Genomic DNA, 22,249 nt, shown 5'->3' with positions numbered 1-22,249 from the left:
GCCAATAGTGAGACAGTGGTTAGATGAGTGGCACTAAGAAGTGAGTGTGTAGGTCACTTCACATAATCACAGCTGAAAAAGATGTTACAACGTAGCTGTTAGAAAAGGAAAAGCAAATGTAGTGATACGCCATATTATCTTTCTGCGTCTCAGTTTAAGCATATTTAATTAAAGACAAAAGGCCTTAAGTGGAGATTTATTACAAGTCTTTTGATGCTTGTTCTCATTTATTATGAGAAAGGATAGCTGTAGATATCATGTCTGTAAAGCACATTGCTTTGATAATGTTTCAGTCCTAATTAATATAATTGGCCTGGATTATATTTAGAGGAAAGCCAACATCGTTTTATAAAGTTCACATTTTGTATATCTAATGTGGATCTCATTAACTGCAAAGTAGTATGAGTTCAAAATTTTTCTAGGACGCTGGTAATAGTTTCTGAAATAATTTAGGTATGCTCAATTTTTTAAAAGTCATGTATATTTATAGTAGTGAATAATTTGGGATGTAAGTCATATATAATGGTTAATTTCTAGTTACTTATTTTAGTTTGTTTTATTTTATTTTATTGGGTCCAGGAATCAAACTCAGGACCGTATGCTTGCCAGGCAGGTGCTGTGCCGCTGAGCTATATCACAAGACCATCTGGATACATTTTAAAACAAGGAAACTCTTTTAAATGGAGCTCATATAGTAGCATCAGAAATATATCCAGAAAGGTCTGTGTAAATTGACATGCAAAGTCCAACACACATAATGTTAATCAGTATTTTGTCACCTTTACAGTATGCGTAAACGAATTTAAAGATGACACAAGAGAAAAAATACAGGAAAGTGTCCATAAAGAGTCTCATGAGTTTAATACAGCATTTTATTTTTCCATGTCTCATAGTGGCACAGACTATAATTATATACAGAAAACCTAGACCATATCGATAGAACAGTTTAAAGACAACAAATTTAATACATCTAAGACAAATAACTGAATATATTTGTTTAAACTTTTGGGGTTCTTTTGTCTTATATTAGGCCTTTATTAGAAAAAGTTTTGGTGGAAGAATTATTAGAAGTTCCTGTGTTTCTAAAATTACACATTGATGAACGTTTTTGAATTTATTCTATCTTTGAAGGTTTTATAGGACTTTCTATGTCCCGATTTTTGCATGGCTAAAGCAATCCAGTCACCTCACACTGGATGGATTAGTTTGTCTCAGTGGTGCCACTTCTCCAGTGGGGAAGTGTGAATCGCATTGTTGGCATTTGGGGTGCATCAGAATTTCTGGAGCCTTCTCTCCCTCAGAGCCACTTTGTGTGGTGGGAGTATTCAGCTGTCATGTCCAGGGTCCCCAGAAAGTAAGTCAGAATAAGTTCGTGGTGTTTGGTAAAATCCTACATGTGCTAACAGATGAAAGTAATTCTGGTAAATGCAGTTGCAAACATGAACAAGAGGAGCTGCTACTGACTTCTATGTGCACAGAGACATTGGCAGTAAGGTGGCTTCCTATTTACTGAAGTAAATAAAAACTCTTCTGCAAAATGAGAAATCCAGGTATACATCTTCTTATGACCATAGGTCCCGGGAATTAAAAATACTCCATAGACGGTGGTGGGACTCCTATAATTTTTAAAAGAATCTTTAATTTTACTTATTTATTTGTCATTTTTTGAAGTTGCTGTAATATTTTATTTTTATCTTTCAGTATTTTATTTATTTATTTTTTAATTTATTTTTGTCTTTTTGAGATAGGGTCTCTCTATGCAGCTCAGGCTGGCCTTGAGCTCACTTTGAAATCCAGGCTGGTCTCAAACTCACAATGATCCTCCGGCCTCAGCCTCCTGAGTACTGGCATTACAAGTGTGTGCCACCACGACCAGTACAAATTTTCTTCTCTTGATACTTCAAAAGGAAAACTCAAAATATTATGTAGTGAATAAACACACCTCCATATATTACTGCATATTTATGTGTGATTTTATATACCATGTCCAAAAATATTAATTTTTCCAGAAAAAAGAACAGAATGATACATTTTTAAAACTCATCAGATCACAGTGTATTGATTGCTCTGCTTTAAGAAGTACTTGATGAAGCTCAGAAGACAGGAATCCTGATACAAATGCAGCCAGCAAAGACCAGGTCAAGAAGTTGTAGTTAAAACCATAGGGCTGTTGGACTCTTGAGCATGTGTGTTACGCTTTGGCAGAAAATTTGTCTGTATTTTCTCATATCCAGAGACTTTACCCAGGACTGAGACTGAAGGCAGTGGAATAACTAATGTAGCAGAAGAAATTTCAAGGCAGTTGAGTGTTGGGAGCATGGCACAGCTACTGTTGGGCACTTTTAGCTATATATATGCTGAGAATAAAAGCAAAGAAGCCATAACACTGTCATTGCTCTAAGACGTTCTAGCTACAGGCTTTCACCTTTGCGACTTTCCAGAGATGTCAGCTGAAAGACTCAGTACATGATGGTTTTATGTGACCCTAATATCGTTATTTCTCCATCACTGGTTTCTTTACAGCATCAATTAATTGGAAGTCACTTTTTAAGCATTTAAGAATTACATTCTAATTTTCTACTTCAAATACAAAGGTCCATGAGAGAACCAATCAGCTCTGAGTGTTTTTTTGTACAAAATATTAATAAACAGTTATATAAATTCATTGAAATTGTGTTATATAAAAATAAACATTGTTCATATAAGTTTGAATTTTATGATAGAAATTTTATTAGAAAGAAAATTGAAAATTATTTCATTGTACTATTCTCTATAAGAATATGGAACAACTAATACTATAGGTTATTTAATATCTCATTTTTCAGATAAGAAAAAGCTCATAAGGAAATATGTACACAAACTTAGCTAGTGCTAGTTTACAATAAACTAGTTATATTTCCTAAGTTCCCTATATTCTAATACTACTAATATCTCTGTAACACTACTTAAATTGAGAAAATTCTAATTGGGATTGTATATATTGTTTTCTTCTCTGATGATTTTACCAATAAATGATTTAAAATTCAACAATTTCTTCATAAGTATTCCTTAAGCAAGTAGGAGAAACTTTTAAAACATCAATTGACTGGAGCATGGGTAGCAAGCAGAGGATCATTACTAATGGAGTAGGGAATTGTAAGAGTTCATCAAAGAAACCATGGTGATTTTCAACATGGCAGAAAACAGTGATAAACAGCTTTGTAGTTGCGGCAACTATTTCTTACATGTGAAAAACAATAACATTGTCTTCTATGACCAGACTTATAGGATTTCCTTTCTGAAACAAACAGTATAAAAATATGTCTTTCATAGTTTCAAGAAAATAAATGTGAGATATTGTACATTCATTTTGTGTTACTATTTCTGAGTGGTTTTTTTCATCTATGTTTCAAGCATTATCAAAATATAGTTGAAGACTAAAATCCTTTCTTGGCAGGAAATTCTGTCTTTGGAAATGCTTTTGTACATTTCCTGTAAGAAACCTACTTTGAAGGAGGCTAATTATAATCTTCACTATGCACCTGGGTAAAAATTAACTGTTAAGTAGACTTTAAAATAAGTGTGTCTTTTAAATTGTTATAATGAAGAAACTACATAATTGATTTTAACAGCACACATAAAGCAGTATTGGCTATAATCACTTTTAAGATCTATGAATAAGCACAGAGTTTTCCTTTATATAAAATAAAAATGTAGAAAAAACTCAGTATGAATTAATAGATCTTTCTATATTTTGTGAGCACACATTTTACATCTGACATACTTCAGCATCAGGAGTTAAAGTCTAATGAATGTCAGTTATGTAAAATTGAACTGAAACACCTTGAAAATTAGTGTGATTGTGAGAAGAGTGAAGGTCAATATGCAAACACAGTTATGAGTTTTATGAATGTACTTGACTTATGTACTGAATATAGCACTTCCACGGAAAAATAAATTTAAACATGTATACTTTATAAACGAAAATGTATTCTTCGGAATGTTCCATTTAAGTGATGAAGCTCAAAACTGATCTGGTTGTGATTGTCAAAATTCTCAACAGACCTACTTTTAATCAAACATTCATTTTTTTAAAAAGTGCATACACTGCAAATACATCTTAAAAATAGCAGTTAGAGACACAAAGTATGAAAAAAGGGAGCAAAGATGCAGTTTGCTCTGATAATGTGATAACTCATTGCTTTATATTTTATTCAGCATTTTTCTCTTCTGCAATTTTGTAATTATGTGAAAGAAGATGTATTTGAAAAGTGCTATTTCTTTGAAAATACATTTTGATAAAAGAATTATTTCAAGCAATTATTCTAAATTTGCTATTAGAAATGTAGATTAAGTAAATTATGCTATTTCTTTTAATGTTACATCTCATGGAATTGTAGTATTAGATATTGCTCAGAGCAGTGTATCAAGTCTCTCAGGTAACTATATTAAATCTATATCTAATCATGTTGGTAATATGACTGTTTCCATACCATTGATACTGCCTATGCAAGAACTTGGCATGTATTTTATTTTTAATACCTTTTCCATTCTGTCTTTTCTTCCTTTTTCAGAGTACTACAGCTTTTTTTTTTTTTTTTTTTTTTGGTTTTTCTCCAGTAGCAGGAATCGAACTCACAAACTTGCGCTTGCCAGACAGGCGCTGTGCTGCTGAGTTAAATCCCCAGCCTCCACTACAGCTTTTATTGAAGAGAGTTTTCACTTTCTTGGCAGTTTAATGACATAGATTTAATTTTTAAAGCTATTTTTAGTAAGAATAATCCCCTGATTTTTTTTTTTTCTGTGGGTTCCTTTACTTGTATACAGAAAGAGTATTTGATATTTATGGAGTAATTTTTATATCCTGCCATTTTGCCCAATTCTTTAGTTGTAAATATCTTCTAATGAAGTGTTTTGGATCAAATTTGTAAAGGAAATAAACAAATAAAGACAGTTTAACTTCATCCTACCTGTGAATACCTTGTGTTTGTCTCGCTTACATAGTAGGCTAAAGTTTCAAGTACTGAATTGAACTGCGGACAGTGGACACACTGTGTTACTCTTGATTTCAGAGGCAATGCTTTCATTGTATTCCATTTAGAATGATGTTGACCATGGTATTGTCATAAATGAGTTTTATCATTTTAAGGTTAAATCATTTATTGCATTCTTCTCAAGGCTTTTAATGTGAATAAACATTAAATTTTATCAAAGACATTTTCTTCAACTATTGAGAATATCTTTCCTTAATTACTTGTAGTTGTGTTATTGTATATTTATTGATTCAAATGTACTGAGCCATCCTTACAGCCCTGTGATGAAGTAGACTATGTCATGATGGATGATCATTTAAAGTTTTTTGCATCGTACTTGCCCTTATTTTGTTGAGGATATTTGCATCTATATTCATTAAAGATGTGGCACTGCAGTTTTCTTTTTTGGTTGAGACCTTGTCCACTTTGAGTACCAGGATGATGACAGCATGAAAGAATAGCTTTCAGAGTCTTTCTTAATAATTTCCAGGAAGAGTAAGAGGAGTGCTGGCTTTAGTCCTTCCCAGAAGGTATGATGACTTTTTTAAGTGCTATATTTTCTTTGTGAGTATGGCTACATGGATATTATTGGTCTGTTCAGGGTCATTATATCTTCTTGATTCAACTTTGATAATTTGAAAGTGTCTAGGAGTTTCTCCATTTCTTTAGCTTCTCCAAATTATTTCCATAAAGTTTTCAAAGTGTTTCTTCATGCTCCAGATTGTGGCAGTGCCTGCTGTAATTTCACTTTTTACATGTCTATTTACAGTGATTTATTTGCTATGCTTCTTTTAGAAAGTAGAGTTGTTTGTTAATTGTGTTTATTCCTTCAAAGTACCAACTTCTTGAATCCTTGATCCTTTGTAATAATTTGTCTCAATTTCATTAACTTGTGCTCTGAATTTTAAGATTTTTTTTCTTTGTGTTTTGCATTTGGATTTGGTTCATTCCTGTTTTTCTAGTCACTTGAAATTCATCATTAGTTTATTTCTTTGGGATCATTCTATTTTATAATGTTGGCATTCACAACTGTAAACTTCCCTCTTAGAACTGCTTTCATTGTGTCCTATAGGTTATGGTATGTTGTACTGCCATTGTTATTTGATACAAAGGACTTTTTAATTTCTTTGGTGATTCCTTGATTATTCAAAACTGGATTTTTTAATCTCCATGTGTCTGCTTAGTTGCTATGGTTTATTTTCCTATTGCTTTGGGGACTCATTCTTCTATAGTCTGATAGTGTGCAAGAGATTAATTTAATTATTTTATATTTATTTAATCATGCTTCATGAACTAAGTTATGATCTATTTTGGAGAAAGTTTCATGTGATACTGAGAAAAAATGTGTTTTGTGTGGGTGATGGATAAAACCTTATTTTGATATCTGTTAAGTCTGTTTGTTCTATGGTGTCATTCAACTCTGACATTACTTTTTTGGTTGATCTGGCATTATGATTGGCTGTTTTTGTCCAGTGCAGTTTGTTTTGTGAAATTGAATTCACCAGTATTTGGTACATATATATTTACAATTGTTATTTCTCTGAGTTATTTCATTTACCATTAATTGAGCACTTTTACTCTTCTGATTAGTTTTGGCTAAAAGGCCAATTTATGCAAAGGTTGAATTGGTATTCCTGCTACTTGAAGCTTCCTTTTTTATGACACATCACCTTACTTTCCCTTACTTTCTTGATTTATTTTTAATAATCTTTAATTCTTTACTAAACTGGTATTCATACTTCATATTATTCAATTCAGTTGTCCCTTATCTTCTTTAAAGTCTTTGAAACTTTTTAAATTAAATTTTTTTTTATTTACAATTTGTCTGAATTCACTGAATGTCTTACAGATGTGTTTGTTTCTACTTCGATCTTTTCTAACATTTTAACTATTTGTCTTTTGAGTTGTTTGTGTGTGACTGCCTGCATTTCACTCCCATCAACTCAGCTTTTGCAGAGTTCGGAAGCACCTTTTTGCCTTGGGTTCCTTTGTTTCTGTGTGTGTGTGTGTGTGTGTGTGTGTGTGTGTGAGAGAGAGAGAGAGAGAGAGAGAGAGAGAGAGAGAGAGAGAGAGAGAGAGACAGAGATTGATGAGGATCAGTTAAGGTAGAAAAACACTGTTGCTGTAGTGAGGAATCTCTTCAGTTAGCCTATGTTTCTGTGTGATGTGAATTTGGCTTTGGCAATATGTTGGCATTTACATACTTTTTAAAATTACTGAACATAGTGGAATCAGCACCTGTAACCCTAGTTTGCAGGGAAAGAACAACTACCATCTACGGAACAAAACATATATTCAGTAGTGTGTAATGTTTCAGGTTCATTTTAACAGCATCAACCTTGTTTTTGAAAACCCTGAAAGGTCATCATATATATATATATACTGCTAAAGCAGTATATATATATCATACATATATGCTAAAGCAGTAAAAATTGAAAAAGGAGAGAATGATAACTAGAGATTACATTTCCTGTAAGAAGTATTATACTAGCTGTAATAAGATTGGAAGCAATATTTAGTTTGTATTTGAATCCCCTACACACAATTTGTGGAAATGGTTAACCTGACAGTCCCATGAAAGATACTATCTAAGCTGAAGCACTATTTGATTTTACTTATTTTTCATCTATTTCATATATGTATATATAGTGAATATACATACATTGAGAAAAGAACACACACACACACAATAGCATAGACCTCTGAGTATGTTTTATCTGTCAGAATTTGACCAATATGCCCTCTTTTTGTCCAGTACCCTTTGTTTTGTAAAAGTGAATTCACCAGCATTCGCCAAGAATTGGTAAATGAAGAATCTTTGGGCTGTAGCATTTATAGGGAAGTGAGCTCTAGTTCTCCATGTTTGAGCACAGGAGATTTGATGTATTCACTGGCACTTTACGTGGATCCCCACATAACATTTGTTTTCTTTTGTGATAGCTGGTAAAGAGACTTGGGGATTCAGATGTATTGCTATGCTTGCTTCTCCTCTCTGTAAGCAGTGCTCAGCTTGGTCGCTTGGAGGATACCACACAAACATAAAGATAGTCAGTGTTTGGGTATATGGTAGGAGAATACCTACTCCCTGTTCTTTCCTTTCTCAAGTCCCTCTTCAAATAATTCTCTGGTTTCCTGTTTCTTTAGTTCCCTGACCTGCAAATATCTTGCTCACCAATCTCTTCTCATAGAGAGAAGGGTGTTAGGTCCTGTGAGGAATAGAGAGTATTTTCCAGGCTGGGGACCAAAACCACCAGCCTGGCCACTGGTCCTGTACGCAGTATCTTCCCTTGAGCAATATGGTCATTTCCCAAGCTCACCAGTCTTGGGAGTACAAGTCATACCAGGATCAAGAGACAGGCCTGCTGCTTTTTCTCAGTACGCCTGATCCTGGAATTTGTCTTATAAGCCCCTCTTTCAACTTCCCTTCCTGTATTTGCTTCTCTGCTTCCCTCATTTCTGAGTTCCTGGATTTCCTGCTCTGCACCTTCTGAGTGTCCCTGGAGAGCTAGTGTCTGACTTCAGCCATGACAACCATGTTAAAAATTTCATACTTGGTTTATCTGGTGAATATATACTTTCTGTACTTAAACTAATGCCAACATTTTGTTTGTTTTCTATCAATCAAATCAAATTCTCATATATACTATGAACTGAATATATTTTAGTTTTAATTTCATATGTACTTAGATACTCAATATTCTGAACTGTCTCTAAAATTACCTTTCTCCCTGACATCAAACACACCGAGATGTAAATATAATCGAGACACCTGTAACTAATCTCTGCAGCTTTGATCACAGTTGCAGAACCCATGAGCTGAACTTAATTTACCTAGATATATGCCACTGGAAGATAAAAGTAAATATGTGAACTCTTCATAAATATTTGCTTGGTATTGGAAGTAACATGTAACTTCTTCATTTCCAATGCAAACGTTATTTATATAATTCTTATAACATACTATTAGAGTTTTATTCTGATTCTTATTCTATATTATAGGAAAACTAAATATATAGATTTATTAAGAAAGCATAAACACATAAGAAACTATCCCATAGCAACAACACACCATCCTAGTTTTTAAAGCATAGCTATCAATATGTATGAAATACAGAATTTGAACAGAATTGAAGAAATAATTTGGAGATAATGACCTTGTTTAGAAAGAGCTTGATAAAGAGGAAATATAAAAGAAATTTTAAAATCACAGAAATTATTTATGTGTATTTACATTACTATATGCATGTGTATGTATTTATTTAAATGCAGCAAACCTGAAAATTTCTGAACATTAACTTTTAAGAGCTGGAAAAAGTATGAGTGCTGAGGACATACTTTTTGCTTTAATATTAAATATCTTTTTTTTTTTTTTTTTTTTTTGGTTTTTCTCAGGTACCAGGAACCAAACTCACGACCTTGCGCTTTGCTAGGCAGGCGCTTTGCCGCAGAGCTAAATCCCCAGCCCCTTTTTCTTTAATATTAATGAAAAGATATTCTAATATGTTTATTAGGCCCTCCATATTTGATACTTATGTCAGTGACCACACCAAGAAGTAAAGATAAAAGTAGATTTTTTTAAAAAATCACTTACTTATTTATAAAATATATACAGCTACCAATCTACCAATCATAGGGAAATGATTGGTATGAGACAAATATGAAGGAGCACTTGAAGTAAGGATTATAGAAAATGGGAAGAAGGAGAGAAATGTCTGATATGTATATGTACATATACATATATGGAGAGAGACAGAGACAGAGACAGAGACAGACAGACAGACAGAGAGGGTAGAAAGGGAGAGATGATAGAGATAGAGATAGAGATAGAGGTAGAGGTAGAGGTAGAGATCTATCTCTAGATATACCTCAAATTTTCTTTTGTAGATCTTCTCATTGTAAATAAATATTAAAATGCAAATTTCTAGGTTAATATCAGTTAAGATTCATGTACAAAACACAAACTACTATTAGTATTTCAATGATAAGATATTTATGATAGTTGATTATATAACTACATTATGCATATATCTTATTTTATATTTGTATGACCTAAGAACTGAACAGGCTCTAGAATCTAGACTATGCAAATAATCACAATTGAAAAGTGAAGAAAATGATAATTTATTTTAAATACCTTAACAAATATGAAGTTTCATTTTCATAACACCAGTCATGTCTAACCAATATATGTTCATGCTCACATAAACTATTCACACACACACACAGACACACATACACACGTTTAGGAGAATGCAGGCATTTAACAACATAAAAATAAAACAAGAATCCTTCCATTCTATATGTCCAAATGTCACCAATAAAGTTATTTGTTGCCTTACATCTACTTGAAATATATATATTAAAGATATGCATATTTATATAAATATCTCTGTAAAATATAAAGGAGCATTTATAAATATGCATTCCAAAATATATTTTGAAAAAGAGCGAACAAATAACATTTTAGGTTTCCACTGCTTTGATAACACCCTCAGAAAAACAATTCAAAGGGAAAAGAACATTTTGGCTTATGGTTTCAGAGATTTTAGTCCATGGTTTGTGGCCCTTGTTCAGTTTAGGCCTTTGGAACAGAGAAACATTGTGACCAAATGTTAAAGCAGAGGAAAGTTCCTCAGCACCTCATGGTAAGCAAAAGAAAAAAGAAAAGGAAAACGGTGAGAAAAATCTGTGCTGACAAGTTCCCTTTTTCTTTTCGTTCTCTCTGGGGCCTGCTGTGAGCTCCAGTGTGTCTCCACCCGTTTGCTGTCCCTCATGCCATTCTCTATGGAAGCAAATTCACAGAAACCCAGAATTCTGCCTTCTAAATTCCTAGGTGCTTCTGAATTCAATCAAGTTGACAGAAAAGAATAACCATCACAGATATTTAAAAAACATTTTATTGTGATTAATTCAGAATATAGCATACACTGTATATATTATAAATAAAATAAATGGCTATGGAAATTTTATTTTTAATTACAGACAAATTTTCACAAGGAATTGAAATAATAAGGTGTGACATTTAATAACATAATGAACGATCAAATGTTAAATTGCTGTCAAATTAATATAGAAAATTCCAGAGATTTTGAGCTGATATTAAAAATACTTCATAATTCATATTTTAATTACTCTGCGAAAATTAGTGTTCATGAAAACTGTTCATAAAATGTTACTGAAGTAAAAATTTTTGAACCTCAAGCCTTAGAATTATTTTATATTTCATTAATTATACAGAATCCAGCAAAAATGTATATATCAGGTAAAGAAAACATATAAATATTTTCATACTAAATTTATTCAGAACATGACATTAATACAAGTTACCTTTGGCCTCTACAATTGCAAGAAATGCTTAAAATGGTGGTCATTACCTTCCAGACATTTAGTAGTACAGTGAAATGCTGACGTGCGTATACATTTTTGGGGCAGACTCTGTATTTATCATTTCTACTTTTCATTGCCTAATTTTAATAACTGTAAATTTAGATAAATTCTAATAGTTCAATTTTAATTAGAAAAAATACTGTTGTTCATTAATTGAGAGAGCATTAGTTAATTTTCCTTAAATAATTTTGAGTTATTGAGTTTATATATTGTCTTTCTTGATATTAGAACTTATGTTTTTACAACACAAATGGAATAATTGCTGATTTTCTATGCATACATGAGTTAAACTTCTTCAGGTAAAATTTATGTTTCTTTTTTGCCCACAAAGACATCTGGATACTCATCAGAAGTGTAAAAATTCCAACTAGAAAAAGAAAAGAAATAATTGTCTTTTTTTCCTTTATTTTTGGTATTCCTATGATGGACACAAGATACATTAGAAGGTACCACATTCCATATCTAATGTTAAAGTATTTCCCAAATGCTGCACGTGTTTTCATCTGTTTCCTGATACTTGCTGCCTAGCATAATATATCTTCACTCAACATTCCTTATATAGAAGAATAAATATACAACTACTTAGTAATTTTATTTTTCGACATCTGTTGCCACAAAATTCTTCCATAAGGAATTTTTCAGTCATTTGAACTATTTCAATGATTTTTTCCAAGTGCATATAATATCCTTTCTATACATACAAACATATTCACATAAAACATAAGCCACAGTGATTATGATTGAAAATTTTTATACAGTAGAATAACAAATGGATGAAATGAATGTAACATGTATACCACTTAATACATTGAGTTCATGTAATTCAACTTTCTGGTATATCTTAAGAGACCCAGAATTCAAAGTTGCAGTCATGCTTTACCGCTCTACCTTCACAGATTCTCTTGGATAATTAACAAAACACATGTGCATGTCTGCGTACCTGCACACAACCGAGATTCATGTAAAGTGCATAACTGTTACTTATGTTTTATGAAATCTCATTGCTCAATAAATATATTTAAATTAGGTTTCCTTGCTTGCATCATGCACTACTTATACAGAGTTAATTAGCAATGATAGTTTGATTTTTTAGTACAGCTAAAACTCAGAATCAGAATAACACCATAACAATCCTTGTGTCAACATAGGTTGTTAGTAGAGGAGCTTATTCTCAGAGACCAGTCCTCCCAATGGCGCACGCACTCTGAGTAAATGTCAGTGAAACAGCTCTTACCTGGCAGTGTCTGTGTCATGACTGTGAAGCTAATCCACGATCCAATCTGTTATATTAAATCATAAGTTGACAAATATCCAGTCATTCTCTCATTGTGACATATGATAAATAATTTAAGAGGTTAAAACATTAGGAAAGCTATAAGTAGGAATAAACTTTAAAATAATAATTTAATTTTTACATTCAATCGTCATTAAACTTCCATAAAATAATACCATACGCATAAGTGGCCAGAGAATACCATTTTAAAGACTGGAAAAATTAAATTTCTGAAAGCTTTCAAAACGTCTTACACAAAGATTGCAAAAATCTTCCTTAAACATAAATATATCATGCTCATATATTCCCTCAGTTTCAAAGAATATTGTGCTTAAAATGTGCTATTTTCTTATGCCTGTAACTTGAATTGAAGATATAGCTCTGCACTCATACAGATAAGACTAACATCTATTTTGTTATGCACATGCTACCTTGTAATACATTAAAATGCATACAGTGCACTTAGTACATAATCAAGAACTTAAATTTAAGTTATTTACATACATGAATACTGTACCTCATATGTGTAGTTTGGACATGAAACCAGGAAAAACATCCACGTGAAGGGGTTGTAATTTGGACTTGGGAAGCAGGCATTATTCCCTTTTAGAAGAGAGAGTAAAATGTCAATGATGTTACACATTACAAACATGAACGTATGCTTATTATGTAATCCTAAATCCCAACAACAACTATATGCCACATAAAATGTCATGGGATATTTATAGCTACCTATGCTGTAATAGCTCTGAGGGGCCCCATTTAAAATGTTATGAGCTTTGACTCAAAGAATACTTGTTATTTCTGAATGTGTCTACAGCTCTGTTGCTATAAAATTGCATAGCACATAAGGAAAATTATTTCCTTAAAATTTTTACTAAAATAATATACACATGTTTCCTATATTACGTAGCTGCAGCAGTAATATCGACTGATTTATAAAACATATTTTGACAATTTCATGTCTCTTCGCGTTCTCCGTTAGTGTGTGGGACTATGTATTTGATTGAAATTATCAAATGCCTCACAGCTCCCTTTTTATTAAAGTAGTGAAATCCAAAGGGAATTTTGCTAGAATGTCACTTATGTCAGAAGAATGTGAAAATCTCTTGTAGGAGAATTAAACTGAATCAGTAGAGCAAATATTCATAAATACCACATAAATCATTTCTGCTTAGCAATCAGGAATGTTATTTACAACTCTCATATCTGGCATATTGTTACTTGTTTTTGTTATTTTCCTTCGTGTAAACTTTTTTGAGAAACATTTTGGAAAATAAATTTATAATGATTTCAGGTTGAACTTTGAGATACGACATTTGTAAAAGTAAATATGAATTATAAAATTACAGTTTTATTCTCCCTAGCAAGATTTAATCAAATAACAAACCTACTAATCTCTTCTAGTTATAGCTAAAGTCATAATGAAATGTCAGTATGTTATTTTCAGAAGTATAACGATGTTTGAAATGTCAAGTAAAAGTACATTAAGTACTATACAGATTTCATATACTGCTCATTTCAAAATAAGGATAAATATTTACACTATTTCATACTGCTGATCCTGTTATGACACTATGCACATATCTTTGTGGGATGTCCATATGTGAATCAAAATAAAAATAATTTGGGTATCTACTCATGTTATAGTTATTTATGGTTAGTTATAGAAATTCAAAGCTGGAAGATGTATACAAAATACCTGGGCTTATTCCTCTATGAAGTTACAGTCCCTGGAGCTGAGAATGATCAAATTCTTCCAGATTTAGCTCATATTAAATAATGCATATTAACTCTTACACAGTGTATATATTATACAATGTATATAAATATTATATTAACTGCATAATTAAATATTACACTACATATTAAATAATGTATATTCTTAGGATTCAGAGAAATATTTATAAATGGATAATGTTCTTTAAACGTGTATAGTTGCTGTTAATTTTAATAATATATAAATTTATGGCTTATTATTTTAATATTTACATTCTCCATTATGTATTTCCTCAGTCTACAGATAATATGATTAAGTTGCTAGTAAATGAAAGCTGAAAAAATTTTTATAATAAGGTGCTGCGCCACCCAAATTTATCATTGGTCATATCTGGACTTTTCTGCTGGTTTATGCAGTGCTCGTGGGAGCCTTCTGCTCCAAGCTTGTCCTATAGAGATTTCATGGCTGAAGTCACCAGCCGAGGTCAAAGTCACAGTTATGTCTTGGTTTAATCTTAATTCAATATCATATCCATATGGGGAATTTATTACCCAATTTACCACTCAAAAATGATTATTCATCATAGCTTTAGAGTGTACTATGTGTGCACTGCAGATGCTTATTTAGACTGCACTGCTGTCATTTTCTTATCTAGGCATGAGTATTTCTTTCCCTTCATAAAGTAAAACCCAACCTTGTTTGTGGGCAACAAGCCTGGCTCAAAAGGCAGCTGCTTGAATGACCATTTAGAATGAAATGATATTCTGGCGACCCATAATTAGTAACTCATTGTTCCTGGAAAATTCCAAACAGCTGGCTGTGAGTACAAAGTATCAGTGCAAAGGTGAAGTCTTTTGCCTGTGGTATACTGGTATGTTCTAGTGAGGGAAGGGAAGGCTGTATCCAGGCCAGTATAAAGAGTGGTGTAAGATGGCAATTTCTATGCGTGCACTTGACAGTTGTAGCTAAAACTGAAGAGGACAGTTACCAATTAGGCAGTTAAAAGCTGAACGTGGCCACTAAATGACCTCTTTGGAAGCACTGTTTAGGTTTTTATTGTTTTGTTTTGTTGTTTTTCTCCTGGTTTTGTTTGTTTTGTTTTTGAGTCAGGGTTTCATTATGTCGTTCAGGCTGGTCTTGAACTCACTATGTAGCCCCAAGTTGGCCTTCAGCTTGCAGTGATCCTCCTGCCTCAGCCTCCCCCTTGCTGTGATTACACTTGTGTGCCATCATGTCCAGCTATTCCTTGGAAGCATTTAAACAGTCTCTAATCTTATACAGTAAAAAGTCAGAAAACTGAAAACTAGATGGAGTACCTAACTGCAAACACAATAAAGCTCCAAGAATATACAACTCCTGTTCCAAGGCAAGGTTATTATCTGGAAATATCATAATATGTAGGTTTTCATGAACTTCCTGATACCTTTTAAAATGGTCCTTCTTCAAGCTATACAGAAGCCATTATAATACAATAATAGATCTTTCTCATCTCCACTCATAGCCTTTAGCAGTAGACAGGTTAATATTACTTTATGACCTTCCTGAGGTGTTTGCCAGGGACAGCTAATAGAAAAAAGCATCATACCCCAAAAGAGATACAAGACGTAGCCAGCATGATCCAACAAACTGTAGAACATACATGTTATTGGATTGTGAAGTTACTTGATAAGAGGAAAAGATAGTAGATTGAATAAAATTCGGTATATGATTTTGAAGCCCTGTCTTGGTTCAAGGGATAAAATATTCTGGTAGAAACACAGTGCCCAAAACATATACAAAGAAATGACACAGAGTAATGCAAAATAAATGTTAGAATTTTGATGGCAGGGAAGTAAAGGAGGAAATCAGAGATTAGAGAAATAGGAAATGGCTTGGAGAAATAGGCTTCCATAGATTTTCCATACACAAATGAAGACAAAGAGCCCTTTTCTGTGCAAGTAATGACTTTCCTCATGAACTTCATTCCCATGTTCTTCCTATGCCCCGTGGGAGGACTAATAAGAGGCACTGCTCCTCAAAGCTTTCTGGACTGTGTTAGGGAAAAGGGCCCCGTCATCAGTGAGATTAACGTTGGCCCTTGGCTGTGTCTGGCTGACTATAAGTGATGTAAATCATTTTAGAACCAGGATGACTAGAATATGATTTGAATTAGAAGATCTATGTTCTTCATCCAAATGAAACCAGTTGGAGTTGTGACACAGACATAAGCCATAGTGAGAAAGTTTGAAGGATGCTTGACCCACACAAACGTATGGCTGGCTATAGAATACAATCTCCCTAAAGGGTAGATATATAAGTACTCAACACTTCATTGAAGTAAAATAATTATAGATCAACAGTTAGAAAACTGGGAAAGACTGACACAACGTAAATTTAATTATCCCTTTCCCAGTTTTTAGAATTAAATCTATCATAAGATTCCAAACCCACTGATGGAAAATAGTCTGGTATCCAAGCAAGAAAGACATTACAACACCAAAACAAGGGTATGGATTATTTGCATTATCTTTCATTAAAGAACCTCAAAAATTAATTGTCCTTTATTAGGGTCATTTATTTTGTATATGATAATATAAAGTAACCCTACATTTTTGAGGACTTTTACAACAAGGAGGTCTAAAATGGTCCTTTCCACAGACCATAACGCATAGTTTGTAGCTTCAAAAACTCACATGGTTGTGAGTTTATGACCTTTGGAGCAGTAGCTATGGCAATGTGAAAAGTCACTGGAAGTCACTGAACTAACATCCGTTCTTCTGTAAGACAATATTACATCCCAAGCAGAGATTACTGTCACACTCGAGATTGAAAGTATGCTTTGGAAATATTGTCCATTATTTCACCATTCAATTTATCACTGTAGCTTTATAAAAAGCCAGATGTGAATTGGAAGATAATCATTACAATTTTGCAATTTAATCATGGATTGTCTATCACTGCAATTAATTAACAGACATGGAAATTTTCCTCAAGCAGATTAACTCAGCATTAAGTACAGGAATGTATATAGGCACCCAGTTTACAAATGTGGTTTTCCACTTCTAGAGCAAAGGAGGATCAGAGTAGGTTTTTTTTTTTTTCTTAAAATGAATCATAGAGACCATTTTTATTAGTACATACTTTCACTACACAGTGATTACATTTATCATGAAGAACTAATAATGTACATAATACATCTTAGTTCTTTCATATTTCATTCCCTAGCACTTCTCAGAGTACATTTATAATATTGTTCTGTGGGGCTACTTTAATAGGTTTCATAAAATACCTCAACGAACTCTGCATTGATTAGGGTTCTCACTAAAAATCCACTGACTGTATCAATAATTTTATGTTTTTTATGCTGGATAATTAAGGTTAGGTAGCAGCTGAATGCATTATAAGTCATGTCTGGTCCAGGGCTGGGGTTGGGAGTAAATAAATACTACCGAGTTGAAGGAGTCGTGTACAAAAATGTTTAACTGTGGAACATCTCTTCCAAAATGAGAACACATGGCAATATCTATCCCTTACAACAAGGAAGAAGCATTAATAAAGAGTCTTTGTAGGCCTGTTCTAGTGATGCAAATTTTATATTATACAAGAGGAAAGCTGATTTGAGCCATAAACCATGTAGGAGAAATGTGCAATAACTGAGTAGCATTCAAGGCAGACAGTCGCAACAGACTCGAGTTTGTGGTATCAGCAATCCTGCGCCTGGACCTTGGGATGAGATAAAGCCCACATATTAAATCTGTCGGTGTAGGAAAAGACAGCGTATTGCTTTTCACAAGCCCCCAAAGGATGACCACAGTGCTGAATGACCCTTGAGAGCAAGAACACTGCATTTGTCATGGAGGACTACACCTGTTGTAGGAGAGAAGTTTAAATATTACTGAAGTCCGGTAAAGGTGTAGACCATGTTCAAGGGATACCACGTGACCGTGCAGCCACGATCCAGCATTGTGACTTGAATTACATCACACAGACTGAATATGAGTTAATAATCCAGAAATAGTGTATTATATAATGGAAGTAAACATAAGTAAGATAATAGTGTACCCGGAAATTTTATTAGTAGGGACCCAGACACCCATATCACACTCCAGTGTGGAATCAGTGTATCTCTTTCAATTAGCACATTTAGCCAACTTTCTGTTAAGAAGAAACTGAAGAATGAAATGGTTGAGCTGAGTTCACAGATGAATTGGCTGTAATGTGGATATAAAACAAAACCAAAATAAAGCGTCTTGTTAAGCATAGTTGGTTACATGTTTCTAACTGGTTTTACGCTTTAAAAAACCTGCTATGTAGGCTTTGAAAATTATTACCAAAATTCTCTGAGGAAAACAACATTGTTTGGCAAAGATAAAAAGAAAATAAACTAACCTGTGTGATTGGGATGAGCCAGTATTACGTTGATGAAATGATTCCCAGCTTCACAAATCTACAAAACATATTAAAACTTTTCAGTATGATATAGCTATGATTATTTTAAAATTGTATTCTACATATATATATATTCCATATACTATATTAATTCCAAATCCAAGAAATATACCTTCATTTAGAAAAAATAAATTTTATAACAATGTAAGAATTTGTTGAATCCAACATAACCAGTAACAATCAGTTGTTTTTTCTCAATATTGGGGTTCAAGCATAGAGAGCACTGAGATTGCCCCTCAGGCCTTTATATTTTTTATGACTGTCAGTCTCAGCACGCCCAGTAGCAGGACCCCAAGGAGCGCTACAGCCTCTGTACAAGACCCACTTGTTTCAAATTTCGAAGATATTCTTAACCTGTTTTGGTAATGGGCTCAAACTGTCTGATTGACGAGGTACTGCTGGGCATCTGCTTTGTGCTTGTCCCTCTGTGTGCAGTTTCTTACCATGAAGAGTTGGTGAAAGCTGCTGAGCCCAGAATTGGTGCAATGTATATTCCCAGGTCGCTAACACAGTAGAAATATTCCCAGGGCAAGGTGCTTGTTTGATTCTCAGCTGGCTTCAGCTTAGTTTGGAAGACGTCTCTTGAACAGCACTCGCCCGTGTATTAATTTCCAGCATGTCTGGCATTGCCCTCTTCATCTGAATTGCCCCTATTCATAGGTGACTATGACCTTCTGAGAACATCAAGGATTTGTCCCAAGCTCTTGGTACTAATAGTATTACTAAGTTGTATTGTGTCCTTTTTGAGGTTAAGATCCTTTGTCTTTCCAATTTGTCTTAGCTGATACAACACAAGTTGTGCGTTCAAAGAGAAATAGGTTGTCACTGATCAGAGATTAGGTTGTGCAAAATGTTTTTGGTCATTTAACTTTTTATCTCTAAAGTAGCCCAAAAGTTAAGCATAACCGTGACTCAGTGGCTTTAATGTTTTATTCTAAGTGTATTTAATGCTCTTACTTTCTTTTTAACTGTTTTTTACATATTCATTTCTTTAAATATAATAATAGCTCCATAGACATTAATTTCTGTGTAACTCACACAGTAACTCCAATATACTTCAGTGCAATCCAAATTTAGGAAAAATACACTGAAAAAGAAAGCAAAAGTCCATTTCTCCTTATCTGTTTTACACAAATGTGATTTAGACTAATCAGTTTAAATAGGTTAATGCTCTTGCGAGGTACTGTTAACAAATAGTGTAAATACATTCAAATAACATTTAAAGATCTTGAAAATAATCTATTTACTACTTTCACACAAAATAATTAAACAAAATAAGTGTCAAAAAACTTCCAGTTTCTTATGTTATTAGGAAATCAAAGCTAACATTTGAATGTTCAGATAATAATTTGTATTTTTTTTTTTTTTTCTTTTTTGGTACCAGGAATTGAACTCATGACCTCAGGCTTGCCAGGCAAGCACTTATGCCGCTGAGTTACAACCCCCCCCCAATAATTTATATTTTTCATTTATGTGTAATCATGGGTTATGGTGTGGGGTTTTGATTGCCTAGACCCGTGATTTCATGCAACAGCTTTGATGTACTTATTGTCACACAGCAAGCAAGTGAAAGAGAAATTTGGAATTTTGTTTTTTTATATGCATTTAAATATCATATCATAACCCCACGGAATTCTATGATGATAAAATGAATTCAAGTATCTGACACATTCTATTATAAAAGTATAAGTTTAGTGAGCAATATATTCAATAAAGATTTGATCTGTTTCACTCTAATATTCTTTGAATTATAGCAAAATACTAAGTACTAAAGAGCCCATGCTTTTATCTAGAAATATTATTATATTGATAAATGTGAACTATGCAATGAATAGTCGAAATAGTTGAAAAAGATCATATTTTTCCCACCAGAAAGTACATTTTTTTTTGTTTGTTTGTTTTTCTCCGGTACCGGGAACCGAACTCACGACCTTGCGCTTGCCAGGCAGGCGCTTTTGCCGCTGAGCTAAATCCCCAGCCTCTAGAAAGTACATTTTTAAAGACACTTTTGATTAGGAAACAAAACCACTTTTACTTCTTCTGTAACCCTCTTTTCTCAAAGTTCTGTGATACTTTGAATTTAATCAGTTCTCCTGAATATTTAACAATGGAGAAATAAGCTAGGTGTCAAATTAATGGCTTCAGGAGAGATTTGGTTAACATATTAGAAGTAATGTGTCATACTGCAGTGTGCCATAAAACTTTTTCTGAATATATCTCCCGTTAAAGCTAATTTTATTCAGATTCAAAAACACGATTGGATCAAAATATGTGAGATTTTAGTAGTAAAGATTCTCACTGTTTGCTACCACACATTTTATTGGCCCATAGCATACTGTCGTTGTACATTCCCATGGTCAGTGTCCAACTGACAAACAAAGATCAAGGGAGACTAACTTATAGTCATCTACTTTTATATCATTTGTCCAAAATATGGTTCTTCCTTACAATCCTCATAATATTAAACTATTTCCTTTTTACATTTCTGGAAATAATTTCTTGATAGCACCAAATCCAAAGTGTAAGCATTCTACTAAAGAATGTACAGTTATTGAATAGCTAGGCTTTATCTTTTTGTTTTAGAAAAAAATTTTAGACTTCTAAAATAGAAAATTTTCAATCCTTATACTGCAGTCAGATATTTTGTAGATATTAAAATTATCCTTTTATCATTCATCATGAATGTTCTCACATTGTTTATGCATTGCTATTGTTATTGTCACTATTAGTGTCACACATGCAGTATTTTACTTATAATTTCATCATTGCAGCTATGTGATAAAATTATTGTTTTAATTCAAATCTACAAACTGTTTCAAACACTCACTTTTAGCTTTTTTGAGTCTCATGTATTTTATTATCTATGTTTATAACTAGAGTAACAATGACAACAATAATATGTTTTCTTTATTTTTCCTTAAGGTTGCAAAATTAAGATAATATCTGGGTGAACATGATTACAGAGTGTTTTATCTGTCAAATTCATAAATTTTCTGCTTTGTGGAAGATAGTTTTAATCTTAGTAGATAATGTGTATTCTCATAGGGGGAAATGTTATTTGATAGCATAAACCAACATTGTACTGTCTTAATAGTCATAAATCTTCTAATTTATGATAATTTAGAGTACTATGCAGATAAAATTATAATTTCCCCAATGCCTAGTCTCCATATTTTTGTTATGAAACCTCCTGCTATACTTTCAAATCTTTCACAAAAGTATCCTTCCAATAAGATGCATGTGTTTCAGGTAAAAAAAAAATCTAATAGGTTAATTATAAATTTAGCAAGATATATAAATGTGAAGGAAAACATTTTGTAATTTTTTTTCTGGTACTAGGAATAGAACTCAGTACCTTATGCTTGCCAGGCAGGTGCTGTGGAGCTGATCTGTCTCCCTGCCCCTTAATTTTTTTTTTTTTTTTTTTTT

The 22,249-nt window shown here is 33.0% G+C and overlaps 1 protein-coding gene across 1 annotated transcript in view; it reads right to left on the bottom strand.

Moving 5' to 3' along the window:
- Nucleotides 1–11,281: 11,281 nt before the first annotated feature.
- The window catches only part of Tecrl (trans-2,3-enoyl-CoA reductase-like), a 114,040-nt gene continuing 103,072 nt past the window's right edge, over nucleotides 11,282–22,249 (bottom strand). Inside the window, exons 9-12 of the mRNA XM_005392848.1 lie at nucleotides 18,761–18,818; nucleotides 13,190–13,275; nucleotides 12,634–12,679; nucleotides 11,282–11,766 (exon numbers count right to left, since the gene is read on the bottom strand). Coding sequence (XP_005392905.1) covers nucleotides 11,639–11,766; nucleotides 12,634–12,679; nucleotides 13,190–13,275; nucleotides 18,761–18,818 — 318 coding nt within the window. The 3' untranslated portion in view covers nucleotides 11,282–11,638. The remainder of the gene's footprint in view (nucleotides 11,767–12,633; nucleotides 12,680–13,189; nucleotides 13,276–18,760; nucleotides 18,819–22,249) is intronic.

This window comes from Chinchilla lanigera, unplaced genomic scaffold (assembly GCF_000276665.1).
Source record: "Chinchilla lanigera isolate Chin_1 unplaced genomic scaffold, ChiLan1.0 scaffold00046, whole genome shotgun sequence".
Lineage (NCBI taxonomy): Eukaryota > Metazoa > Chordata > Mammalia > Rodentia > Chinchillidae > Chinchilla > Chinchilla lanigera.
This window is presented reverse-complemented; position numbering and strand designations above follow the sequence as displayed.